Here is a 13,118-nt window from a genome sequence, read left to right as displayed (position 1 = left end):
AAGCGTGAAGGTCTATGTCATGGGTCATCACCTCTGCTGTCTTGGCGTCCTTCTGCAGTTTATCCAGCTGTTCTTCATTGGTATGCAGAAAGCCCCTGAGCACCAGGTGGTCGTGGAGACTGCACTCCCGTCGGATGAGCTCCATCCCCCGGCCCAGCTCCCGCACATCCAGTAGCACATTCTCGAGTGACACTGCGTGCATACACAAGAGTCGAATTAAATGTCATATTTTCTGAATCTTGGATGTTCCCATTGCTCTCATGGAGCCAGAATACAGGCACCATTGCGTATGCGCTTCTTTCCCCTCCTTTCCCAGGAGTAGCAATCCTCGTTGTACTGACCTGCAGCAGCCTTGTCAACAAAGTGTAACTCGTTGAAAAAGTTGCCCAGCTCAGGGTATTTCTCTTTCACTATGAGTGCAATGTAATGGAGCAGCGTCATCTTTCTGTCCGTTGATTTTGTGTCCAACAGCTGCAAAAAATGAACGGAAAGCAGCAGTTTTGAACCAGCGATTGAGTCTAGTTGAAGAAGTAAATAAATACTTGAGTTCCTCTCAAGAAAAGTCATCCTTGTGTGAACTACTTTCTCCAAAACCTAACTTACCAGATCCAGGCTCTGTAGTTTAAACCCATAAACTGAGCCTCTTTTACTGCTGTTCATGTAGTTCCCGAGTGCTAAAATGATCTGTTTACAGAAAGAAAGACGACAGAGATGTAGCCTTCAGAGAATTACCACGACACAGGTGAGTTTACAGTAATAATACTGTTAGTTGTGAGAGACCTATGAATATATATTTAAACAATGACTTCATGTCATCTCTAGTATCACCAGGGCAACGCCACCTCCTCTCATGAACGTACCTCCAGCATTCTTTTCAACTTGGGTGACGATTTAACGGATGCAGATGCTGCAATAATGGCATTGAGTTGCTGGAAGAGAGAGGAATTAAATATTGAGAACAGCCACACCCACATCCCAAATATCATCCACCTCCAGACTACCTCAGACCAGTCTCTGAGAGACTTTGCTCTTGGGACAGAACATGTCTACCACAGTATGGGGGGGGGGGGAGAAAAAAAAAAAAAATAAAACATCACAATGTCCCTTATGGTTGGCTACTCTGTGAAAGACTGACATGAGCCCAGGGCAAGGTGACTGTACCGGTGTTAACATGTTGACATTTTCGGTAAAGTTGCCCACAAAGGTGATGATGGTCATCCTCTGCGTGAGCCTCTCGATCTTGCTGAAGTGCAGCATGAAGCGGTCCTCCTCAGCCAGCTGGTCCAGTGGGCGCCGGTCACGTTCATATTGCTTCAGGACCTTGCTCTCCGCCTCCGTGGGCAGGAAACGCATCAGGCACTCCACAAAGTCCACTGGTAAAGCCTTCAGGTCAAACCTGCAGGATCACAGTCATCAGAACAGAACGTCCAGGAGAGCGCAGCAGGAGACAGAGTGACGGTGGCGGGATACACACGTCTGGATAGCCTTGCAGATCTCTTCTGTGCTCTTGGCAGCCTTGCGTAGCGTAATGGCCAGGTTCTTGGAGCGGTTGGCATCCAGCAGAGTCACCTTGTTGGCAGCCTTCTGAGAGACTTTGCTCTTGGTACAGGACAGGTCTACCACAGGGCCCTGGGCTTTGGTCTTGAAGAGCTCCTCAAACTTGTCCAAGTCCAGCTCCTAAGAGTAGCAGAGCAAACAGATACACACTCTGAATAAAGGGTTTCATTTCACAGACTGACACCTCCTTGCCAACAACAGCAAAAAGGACAAGTGATTGTCTTCATGACAAATACAGATCACTATATTAGATGCCTCCTGGCCTAAAAGAGCACTTTTGTGCCATCTGATGCATCACCTCCAAAACTCGCTCATCATCAATCTCGTTGAACACAGTTCCGTTGATCTGGTTGGGTTTGAGAGCAGTCCAGTTGAAGACAGGCAAGCGGAATTTGGTCTTAATGGGCTTCTTAATTCTAATGGCTGTAAACAAGCATATTGCGTTGAAAAAGAAGTTATTTTGAACCAGAATGCAATCTGTGACAAGGAAAAAACAGCTGGGAGTTCAGGGACCATGTGGACCTTACAATCTAATTAATGAAACCTGACACCGCTGTTCAGGATGAAGAACTGGTGTTACCACAGTCAGGATCGAAGAGTACTGAAAGACAGAGAATCTCTACCTGACAGACCAACACTGAGGATGACGGATGGAGAAGTTCCAGGCAATGGTGGAGCCACAGGTGGAGGAGGGGGTGGAACGGGAATACACTCCCCTGTAACATGAAGAGCAAACTGTGCCTTAGAGATGGACTGTCAATGTCTGGGTGGTGCCAGCTGTTCACAGTGTGCATTCTTCTATTATTGAAACTTTTATAGCTGCAGAATAGCTCCACTTATGGTGCATTTCAGCTCGAGAAGATGCCAGCTACAAGAACCAACCCTTTAAATGCAGTACCTGCAGCAGAGGGTAATGGGGGCGGAGGAGGCGGCGGTGGAGGTGGTGGTGGTGCCATGGGTTCTGCAGTTGCAAAAGAACCAAACCCAGGATCCCCTGCGCCTGCTGGCCCTATAGATGACTGGCCCACAATGCCAAGGGCCTCTCCAGCAATTCCTACGCCCCCGACGATGCCCACACCCAGGGCCTCGATGGCAATGTCACCGTCGGGCTGCTTGCGCAGACGGATGGTGCCCTGCTGCTCTAGCTCCTGCAGCCGCTTCTCCATGTTGCAGTGTCGCTGGAAGGCGGCATCCTTCTCCTTGATCATCCGCCTCAGGGTGTGCACCTGGGAGTTAGTTGTCTCAAATGTCTCCTGTTCGGCCACAGGAGGTCATAATGGAAAGAGGAAGAAAGACAGAGCAACTATGACTTTGAATAACTTAAATAACGCTATCTTTGTGTTGATTAAACTGGGGTTTAAGACATGGATAAATGCGTTCGTCATGATAATATTAATGTATTTGACTTGAAATTTTCAGTATGATATGCTATTGGACCAAGAATTACAACACCTGCAAGATTCTCTCTCGATTATAACGAGAGTGGCCCCTCATGTTAATTTCATTGTCAACAAATATCTCTCCACCAAATGCATTTAAAGGAAAACTGGGGATTCGGGCATCAGTTCAGGATGTTTTATGCTCAATGTATAATGCTTCATTTCGGTCCACTCTGTGTTGATTGTTCCATTTAACATTTTTAATGTAAGATTTTTATTATCATGCCTACTGAGAGAAGTTGTCCTACCCTTATGGAAGCAAGATCTTTATCTTTCTGCAGGAGCTGCTTCTCCAGATCTGCTACTTTCATCACGGTCTCATTCTCCACGTCCTGCAGCCGTTCCGTCACCTGTCAGCGGAAACGCAGAGAGGGATGGAGAGAACAGAGAAGGAAGGGAGAACAGAGAAGGAAGGACCAGGAGAAAAAGTAGAGGTGCAAGGGTGAGTGGAGAGACAGATACAGAAGTAGTGTAGTGAATAAGCGGATATGTTAAATAGTCTATTATTACAATATTAAATAGATTATTAAAAACGGTAATAAAAAAATGCAAGCGCATCTGGGATCAGCTTCCCCCTTATTCTTTCTCTCAGCTCCATATTCTACATTTACATTCATTTATTTAGCAGACCTTTTTCTCCAAAGCAACTTCCAATAAACTCTACATAGTGTTATGAGCCCACACACCTTATTTACCAAGGTGACTTACACTGCTAGATACACTACTTACAGTGGGTCACTCATCCATACATCAGTGGAACACACTCTCTCTGTGTCACTCAATATACTAATGTGGATATATGCCTCCTCACAGGATGACATGGCAAACTGAGGAGCTCAACACTCTAGATCGTTGCAAATTCTTGGGGAACTTTCCCTGATTCCCAAGGTCTCCAGGATAGGGTTCTCCAAACTGATGGACCCTGAAGTGAAGTGTCTCAATGAGCTGCATTTGCCACAGAGCAAACTACTGCACAGAGACTCAGCTAAAACTGCGAGTCATGCACAAACACTCAGTTCATTTCCATACCAAATGTCTAATGGATATTGAAGTAAGTGCCATTGTGTTGAAATGGAGTCTTAGCAACCCTCACATACTTTCCAAGGTAAGTAAGGTAAGGTACGGAAGGGGCTTACCACTGCCTTCTTCAGCCCATGTCTTTGGACTGTGAGAAGAAACCCACACAAACATGTGGAGAACATGCAGACTAATGAGATGGAACCTCAGGTCCAAAACCATAGCCAGCACTACTTGCTGTGCCACTAGATACTGAGGACTTTAGTGACTATAAGTAAGATGTATTAAAATGGTATCGGATGATAAGTTGAGCAAAGAAAACAGGGGCACTCAGAGCCCAAGTAAACCCCCCTGATGGAGCAGCTCTTACGTGCGACAGCTGTTCTTCCAGTTCCTCAACCTTCTCCAGGGCCACATTTTTGGTCTCTGCATCCTCAAGCAGCCCTCCCACATCAAACACGTTGTCCAAGTACGCCTGGATTTGAACTGACAGCTTGTCACTCTCCGTGTGCTTGGATTTCTGCAGGGGAGGAAAACGCCGGGCATCTTACACCAAGCACTGCTACTACAACAGCGCCGCTGAATTCGATCCTCCTAGCCACTGAGCGGAGCCTATTGACGTTAACACTCTTGTTGGTTTTACTGACCTGAGCTTTTAAAGTAAAAGGTGAACACAGTGCTTAAATGCTTCATAATATGGACTGAATGAGTGCTTTCACTTCGAATTGCTAGTGGCGCAGGAGTAGAGATACCTCCAAGAAGTCATCCAGACCCAACTTGGTGAACTCATACTGTAGGTGGACACGGAAGTTCATATCTTCAACCGAATGGACGACAATGTTAATGAACTGCATACAAGCCACCTGTAACAAATGTTTACTGATGTCAATGTTTGCACATAGTCCACAAAAAATGCTTGATAGAGACACAAAACAAAATTCATCACCACAGGTCTTCAGGCTTTTGTTTATGGGACAAACACCACACTTTCTTTCCTTGATGGATTTGTTAGGTTCATAAGTGACAACAACAAGTGAGAAACAATTCTTCAGTCCTAACCATGAAGTCGATGTTCCCTTCCTCAGAGCGGAAGTACTCCATGAGCTTCTCAAAGCGATGTTTTTCCTTGCACACCTGAGAATGCAGAGAAAGTGAAATCACAATGCCAGCTCAGGTCATCAACTAAGGGCAGCCTGACTACCGTTTGACTACCAAACACCTGGGTGATCACTATTTAATGGATGAGAATTTTCCTCAATCTGATGCTTTATCGGCATTTAGACTCAAAGCCATTCCTGAGCACTTCTAACCGTTCCATACTAAAATATGATCAATCTCAAACAGGGATTAGGGAGAAAAGGCAGACAAGAACATAAAAAAATAATCATGCAAATGAAGAGCTGGAAATAAAAGTCAAATCAGATCTGCAGCATACAGACAAAGAAAGTTCCTCGTGAAGCTCATGACTTATTTGCACTAGATGTGTCCAAATGCAATCCAGCACATCTGGCAATCCAGCCAAGCCTGCGACGTCAACCTGCCCCCGTGCCACCTCCAAACTGAAGGGTCACAGCACTCCATTTGCAAGCAAAATCATTCCTAATTACAGGCATTCATGGGAAGGGAAGAGAAGAAAAATAAGATGAAGAGATGGGGGGTGGAGAGAATTACTGCAGCCAGGCTCCCACACTCACATAGTGAGAGAAAATAAACTGACTGTTCTCTCAACACAAACAACAACAGTGCACACTCAGGGCAGTCTTTACCCTCGCAGGGCCAAAATGCAGTGCCCCAGTGCTGAAGAACTCTGATCTGGTCCCAGAGTGACTTTATGATTCAGTTGTTAGGCGTTTTTGTTGATGCCCAGCCAGACATGCAGCAGTCCAGCTGAGCCAAGGTTCGCCCACTGCAACTCTGTTTTGACTGCGTGGCTGACTGACCATCCTGCCTCCGAGTGGCTCAGGTTGTGGAGTAACTGACTGCCTGCTCCGTTTGCAAGACTGAGCAAGGCAGGAGTATGAGGTCTTCAATGAAACAGCTTTGCCGCATGGTCTAGCACTGCCCACCGGGGATCAAGGTGGGGGTGGGGGGAAAAGGTTTGGGATCTCTGTCAGCACCCAAGGTCATTTCACATCTGCTGGACTGGTGAACCAAGCTCTCTCTCACTCTCACACACACACACACACACACACACACACACACACACACACACACACACACACACACAAAGACCTTTCCCATGCTTGCTTCCTTGTGTATTTATTGCCAATCCCAAATGTAGGAAATCACTGCTATTTGCTCCAGTTCGCCATCGCAGCTATTCTCTTGTAAGTATGTACATTCAGAAAGGCCAGTAGAACAGCAGCTCAAAGCCCCAGAGGACCCACCTCTTTGAAGTTGTCAAACGCAGACAAAATGATCTCATGTCCCCCTCTGACCAAACACACGGCTGCCAGCAATTCCAGCACCAAAGCCTTCGTCCTGCAAAGAACACCAAGGCTTCAATGCAACACCCTTAAGGATGCACTTGAAAGGCTCTCAACTAAATCATTCCACATTATGTCATATCTTCCCAGTAAAGAGATGTAGATTCCCATAATAATTCAGTAGGCTTCTGGGAGCTTTTGTAAAATGAATGCAAGTAGGAGCCAAAGGAAACTGACAAAGGTATCACAGAAGGGTGTTAAAGCTTTGCTTAAAGCTCATCAGTAAGACAGTTAAACTGCGATTATCTCCAGCACATTAGTGCAAATCTTTTCCTTAGTACACATGCAGAAGTGTGGGAATCTTGTGTAAGAGGGAAGGGCGGGTGAACCATTCAAAGCTGGGCCTTTCAAGATTTGAACAAAAACCCATTGTAACATAATACTGTTATCCAGAACAGAAAATCAGGTGTTGCTACTTTCGCCTCCTTCAAGACACCAGCATTTAAAGTTGGATGATTTATAATCCACTGTGGCGAACCTGCATTTCAGTTCTTACCTGGGGTTCTTATTGTTCAAACTAAGTGCAATTTCATTGACTGCATGAGGATGGGACATAACCATATTGAAGCCATACTGTAGAGGGCAGAAAAGAAAGAAATAAGTTAACGGAAAGTGAAAGCTCCTATTCTAAAACTGCATCTATACGTAATCACTTACATTTATTCATTCAGATGGCATTTGACTCCAGAGAAACTTACAATTACTTTCCCCTCTGGATAAGTGCACTGGAGCAAGTTAGAGCAAGTACCTTGCTCAAGGGTACTACAAACCAAAGGCAACAGTGTTGACTATCCTATCAGCTGCCCCTACATATTATTCAGAACAGATACAAAGGAATTATTCAAAGATGCATGTATTAAAAATATCCCCCGTTAACATTAACGCAGGTTAAACTCAAAAGCTATACGTGTGCTGTTAGTCCTAATACCCTTAACACAAGACAAGTGCTTTGAGCGGTGAGCGTCTGTGAGCTTGTGCTTCTTCTCAAGTCGCTAGAGGGAACTGGTCAGGGTTGCAGCCACAGGTTGTCACCATAAAGTGCAGTGAAAGAGGAGCTCACCTGGTAGTTCATGATTGCTCGCAGGCACATGATGCACACGTGCACGTCGTCTTTTTGGCTGACCAGTCTCGAGTTCTTGATGGTTTTGCTGTTGCTTAACGTGTTATAGCTGCAGGAGAGTGTACATGTTAAAAACACGTGCACGGGTCTCCTGAAAGGCTCGACCTCAAGGACCGACGGGACTTTCGGCTTTCAGATTGTGCTCTAAAGCTTCCGAAGCCTCATCTGCTCCAAAGGCCTCCTAAGAGGCCGCAGAATGAAACTGGAGCTATAGTAACGGATGTAGTCTGCAGAAGCTAGGCCTCAATATCCCCCATCAGCCCCATCCAACAAAGCACGAAAACACCATCTTTCAGTGTTTTTAATAGCCATATGAGAACATCAGCTATATCAGCTCATCTGAGTCCTCACTGAGCTCTGCTTTCTGAAAAAGGGAAGAGCAGCCAGAGCCCAGCAGACTGGTTATGGTTTCTTTAGAGGGTTGAAACTGGGACGGAAACATCAGCCTTGTGGTTACTGAGGCATGCTCAGAGATGGGGTGTTGGGCTCAGTGCTGCAGATAGAAACCAGCATAAACAGAAGGTATCCATTTCCTGCTCTCAGTCACCAGACTATGGTTACCACATAGGATGTCTTTTGCATGATAAGACAAGATGTTAAAAGATGTCCTGTTGTCACGGCAACTCGTCGACCCTGCAAACAGACCACTTTTGGAGAGAGCGGAGGTTGCATTTGACAGACGCAGCTGCGTATGCGCATTTGCAATAAGACTGAAATCCAGAATACTGTTATAACGCATGTTTTCAAACTTCTCCCTGATCACGTTTCATAAACAGGGCACTGCTAGTTATTTCTGCAACAGGGGGTAATGCTGAGAAAGGTGTAAATGGTATGCATTGAGAGACAGATACAGAGGAACTGGATCTGATGGTGGAGGATCGCCTTCTGCAAGACAAGGGAAGGGTCAAATGGTTGAAGACTCTGACCTCAAAGATCCTGGACAGTGTGAGCTGGAAGACGAGTGCAGTGACTTTCGGGGGGGGGGAGTCTGGGATGGCTGAAGCGACAGAGCTGCTGTTAATGCAGAGGTAGCGGAAGCTTAGCAGCAGGGGGCAGAGCGGTACGCACCGGAGGGCAGACTGGCGCGCGGAGCGAGACAGTGTGTTGCAGAAGGCCTGGGTGCCGTTCTGGTGCAGATCCTCAATGGACCTGCTCCAGGACCTGGCCTTGTCCAGGGCCCCCTCCTCCCCGATTTCCAGCCCCTCAAAATCCAACCTGGGCCACCAGACAGACACACATGAGAACACACATGGGCGAACACACATGGGCAGACACACGGAAAGGCGGGTCGGGTCTGCCGGCGACGCCGCGTGGCATCAGGGTTACAGAGCACGGCACCGCAGGCACACGGACCACAGCTGAGGCCGACACGTTGCAGCGAAGTGCATCGCAACCAGGAGCAGCAACACAGCAAAACTGTCAACTGGCAACACAGGCACATTCAGGCTTCCAAAACACATTGTGCAAAATCAAAAGGGGTTGTTGCATTTTGTCACTGCACCCAGCTGGCCATCTTGCGAAAACATCCTTGACATCTTGCTCATACACACTGTCTTTATGTCGGCATGCAAGGCAGATTGCTTCCACACATGGCAGTCAGCGCTCAGGTTTCCCCGTGACCCTTACGCTCATGAAGAATCCCCCGATTGAATCCACATCATATAGAGGGCTTTCATTCAATCCACAGCCCTTACAGACAGTTCTTTCCCCTCTTGACAAGAAGGAATTTCCTACGAAGGGGCAAGACTGCTGAGTAAATCAAAGTCAGCTGACAGGAACGATGGGCACATGAGAGCGTTTACACAGGGACACTGATACTCACATGACAGCACACTGGGCAAAAGAGAGGTATTCCACCAGGATGTCCAGACCTCGGTTCTCATCGTTAAGAAACTCCCGAACCCACCTGCGAACAAGGCAGCAGAGTGAGTGTGAGGAGCACTTTGCACGGAGGTTCTGTTGGTTGCGGGAGGTACAGGGACAACAAAGTCAGTGTCCCGAACTAGGCCTGTTCTACCTAAGGAATGCCTACCAGGGGCCTGGGATTAAATCCTGCCCACGGCCCAACAGAAGTGGACCTAGGAGCCTGGCAACCAAATTAAAGACATCAAACATGATTTGAGTCTGTATGTATCAGACAACCCCTCTCGGCACAGCAACAGACTGGCATCCAGTGCAGAATTAAACACTCTTTATTGGGATAATCATGGTGCTCTGGTTCTCATATTCAGGCCCTTCCTTGGATCAGGCCAACGTTAATCAGCACCTCAAATGTTCCACAAATTGACAGCACTGAGAATTATTAACTAACGCTACAGAAGGACTTGGTCTGGTCCTTATGGAACCAGGAAGAAAGCCAAGCTTCAAGTTTCTCTCGTTCAACCACAGCCGTCTCGATCCCGGCAAACGAATTTCCGATGTGCGCCTTGAAAATCAACGGGCCACATCTCAGGTATAAAAGTGGCGCCACAACCCTCCAAACCCCAATTTAAAAGACCCTTAGAATGGCAATTAGTGTCGGAGCAGCGCTGGATTCCCTTTTGCTCCATCGGTGAGTTAGGAAGGAACCCCCACCACCACGACCATCCCACCCAGAACACATGATCAACGGAAAGTGAGCCGAGCAAATACGTACACCGAGTAGAGAAACAGTGAGATCTGCTCAAGGGCTGGGAGACAAGCTCTATTGTGAGCTTCCTGTTTGCCGCCAGTCCCCCCTTTTCCTGTCTAACCAGATGCTATTTCGGATTGTCTTGGCAATCTGAGGAATAAAACATCAGCGGGGTCAGAGTTTGAACGGATGCAACAAACAGCTCTTCGGCCGAGCGAACGAGGCCTCAGAAAACATCTGAAGAAGAAGGAGAAGAGCGTTTAGCTGCTCCCTTCCACCTCTGCACGAGTGACATTTAATGGTGGTTAACTGAATGATAACATCAAAACTGCTTGAGAAGCCCAATGGAAAAGCATCACCAAACTAAAGCAGTGGAATGGCCCATCTTCTCGAAAAGCCAGAATTTAAAGCAACTGACACTGTGTGCAATTGCATAATTGTGGAACACCCTGGAAAAGTCCAGAAGACACAAGGAGCTCAGAGGACCATAGGACCGCGGAGCAGTAACCCGACAAGTTGCGCTGTATTGAAACCGAACGCTGCTGTTGATTACTGGATGGAAGAGATACTGAACAGGCTAGCTGCACAGAGCTGCACCTTGTTCAGGACAAGCGTTTGTCAGCATATTTGTGTTTATATCCTTTTGCGTTTATCTACTAATAGCCCGGTTGTTGGGTATCCAACTGCCTTGCCACAGCAGCAAGCACACAGCGCTTCCTGCCCACTAACACACTAGGGGGAGTTGGCGGGACAGCACAATAGCAGCTCTCCGGGCCGCTGAGGGTACGCCGACATCTAGAGCGAGGGAGGGATGAGAAAATAAACCAAGTTATATTTTCTCCAGACTAATTTTTTTTGACAGGAATGCCTGTCCCATGTCTATATCTTCCTTTCTGGGGTTCAACCTTCACGCCCACAGGGACACAAACAGAGCAGATGCCAAGACCGGGGCACAAATGAAAAGGCATTTCGGTCGATAGAATGCCAAGAGTGGCTCGAGCGAAGACCATGCGATTACCCGATGTGATTGGTCCGCAGCGATATCTCCAGTTCTCGGAGCACTTTGGTGGATTCCTGAACTCGCCGGCGAAATTTCTGGAAAAACAAAAAGCCGAGGTTTCCGTAACCGATGGATCGCTTAACGGATCACTTCCTTCCGCAGAATTCTAGAAAGCGTTGCTTGAAAACCCTTCGAAACATTCACGAATCATCACTAATATCCCCGCACGACAGGCGATAGCTAAACGCTTACTTTTCGCGTGACTCCGGGGTCCAAGTAACTGCGCAACTTCTGGATGTAAGTATGGGGAGGGTTCTTCACCTGAAAGCGCTCCTGAAACAAAAAGACAGGCAAGGTGTGAGGAAAGGGTTCACGTTCCCTGGTGTTGCGTGAGAAATACACAAGAGCATCCATCCGCCACTGGTGCCGAGGATGCGCGAGATCGGTTAATTGTTACGTATTTAGTGACGGATATAGGCTCCGGAATTGCTCCCGGAAGCACGGGTGGTACCTGGTCACAGATAAGGTCCCACTTCTTCTCATTGTCATACTGCCGTAGGAGACGAGCTTTGTCGGGAGGCAGATTCATAGAGTTCTGGAACGAAACGGCAGAAGATGACATAGCATTTCTGGTTCTGCTGGAGCAGAGGGTTCATGGGCACGAAAGGCTCTTTTGAAGGCTTGGACTGCTCAAGCCAGGCAGTCGTGTACAAGCGTCCCGAAGATGCTGACCCGAACCCCTACAACCGTCGGGGCCCACCGCCAAAGCAGTCAGCGCTTCTCCAGAAGCCTAGCTCATGACCTCACATCCTGTGTTGATCTACGGCTTCCTGCTCAGTGAGGTCATCGCATCAACCGCTGCAGCCTCCATAATCTCCCTTTCTGTCTCCCCGCTACGAGAGCTCTCTCCAGCTCCATAAACTTCATTCAACGTAATCCTTGGTGCTGCGTTCGCAGGGATTTGGAGAGAGCTCTGCTTTGGGGGCGGGGGGATAGAGGACGTTCGCAGAGAGCCGCACAAAGACAGGCAGCACCGCGAGCAAAGCTGTTAATAACACGTCTGCATTCAAAATGCCAGCACAGAATTCAAGCGCAGCATTTCGCATTGCAAAACATCATTTTTGTCAAACTGAGACTGGTGACGGCGACGTTTAAGCCACATCGCTACATACTTATAGTCACGTGTCCCGAGTGATAAGTTCGTAATGAATCGCGTTGCTACAGGAGTTAAACGGAACGCTGCGCCCGTTCCCTATGGCCATCGGAAAATATGCCACTTCCTGCGCCTGACCCGAAAGCGGTCCAGATGAGTCAGATAAGAGGCTAATGTTGTGTTTATTTCTGAGGGAATAACTCCAAGCTGCACTGCCATCTTTTGGACAAGCCACCTGAAAGCAAATGCCGCAGTTTTCAGGTCCCTGTCCATCGCAGAGGGAATGAAGACGAGCAATCCGAGAAACCTTATTCCCACCCGCGGAGGCAGCCGCGTGCTGCGATTCCTCCTGCGACTTTACCATTCCTCATCGTGCAGCACACATTCGGGTTTGACTTTCGGCGGTAAGTTTCCCGGAAGACTTTGGAAAAGAACTGCAGAAAGCGGCACAGGAGGCCCGGCTTGACAACTGGAAGAATCATTAAGACGACAAAGGTCCGCAGGTGCTCTACAGAGAGCGTGGTGTGGCAAACACACACACAGACACACACACACACACACACACTGGCTGAAGCCGCTTGTCCCAAGTGGGGTCACGGTGAACCGGAGTCTAACCCGGCAACACAGGGCGCAGGGCTGGAGGGAGAGGGGACGCACCCGAGAGGGGACGCACCCGAGAGGGGACGCCAGTCCATCGCAAGGCACCCCACGTGGGACTCGAACCCCAAATCCGCA

General features: G+C 47.9%; 1 protein-coding gene across 7 annotated transcripts in view; it reads right to left on the bottom strand.

Annotated features, from left to right (window-relative positions):
• Positions 1 to 13,118, bottom strand: part of LOC108939318 (formin-like 3) — a 36,882-nt gene that overhangs the window by 6,631 nt on the left and 17,133 nt on the right. For 5 of the 7 annotated variants that reach the window (XM_018760558.2, XM_029246455.1, XM_018760557.2 and 2 more), the window contains exons 2-22: positions 11,742 to 11,825; positions 11,483 to 11,563; positions 11,249 to 11,325; positions 9,442 to 9,525; positions 8,688 to 8,834; positions 7,560 to 7,668; positions 6,996 to 7,072; positions 6,401 to 6,494; positions 5,073 to 5,147; positions 4,766 to 4,876; positions 4,384 to 4,533; positions 3,245 to 3,346; positions 2,456 to 2,810; positions 2,181 to 2,273; positions 1,856 to 1,980; positions 1,475 to 1,677; positions 1,162 to 1,396; positions 861 to 929; positions 604 to 684; positions 342 to 471; positions 32 to 192 (exon numbers count right to left, since the gene is read on the bottom strand). In XM_018760558.2, the coding sequence (XP_018616074.1) occupies positions 32 to 192; positions 342 to 471; positions 604 to 684; positions 861 to 929; positions 1,162 to 1,396; positions 1,475 to 1,677; positions 1,856 to 1,980; positions 2,181 to 2,273; positions 2,456 to 2,810; positions 3,245 to 3,346; positions 4,384 to 4,533; positions 4,766 to 4,876; positions 5,073 to 5,147; positions 6,401 to 6,494; positions 6,996 to 7,072; positions 7,560 to 7,668; positions 8,688 to 8,834; positions 9,442 to 9,525; positions 11,249 to 11,325; positions 11,483 to 11,563; positions 11,742 to 11,825 (2,643 nt within the window). The remainder of the gene's footprint in view (positions 1 to 31; positions 193 to 341; positions 472 to 603; positions 685 to 860; positions 930 to 1,161; positions 1,397 to 1,474; positions 1,678 to 1,855; positions 1,981 to 2,180; positions 2,274 to 2,455; positions 2,811 to 3,244; positions 3,347 to 4,383; positions 4,534 to 4,765; positions 4,877 to 5,072; positions 5,148 to 6,400; positions 6,495 to 6,995; positions 7,073 to 7,559; positions 7,669 to 8,687; positions 8,835 to 9,441; positions 9,526 to 11,248; positions 11,326 to 11,482; positions 11,564 to 11,741; positions 11,826 to 13,118) is intronic. The other 2 variants (XM_029246454.1, XM_018760559.2) reach the window with 1 other exon arrangement.

Source organism: Scleropages formosus, chromosome 19 (genome assembly GCF_900964775.1).
Source record: "Scleropages formosus chromosome 19, fSclFor1.1, whole genome shotgun sequence".
In the NCBI taxonomy this organism is placed as follows: Eukaryota; Metazoa; Chordata; class Actinopteri; order Osteoglossiformes; family Osteoglossidae; genus Scleropages; species Scleropages formosus.
This window is presented reverse-complemented; position numbering and strand designations above follow the sequence as displayed.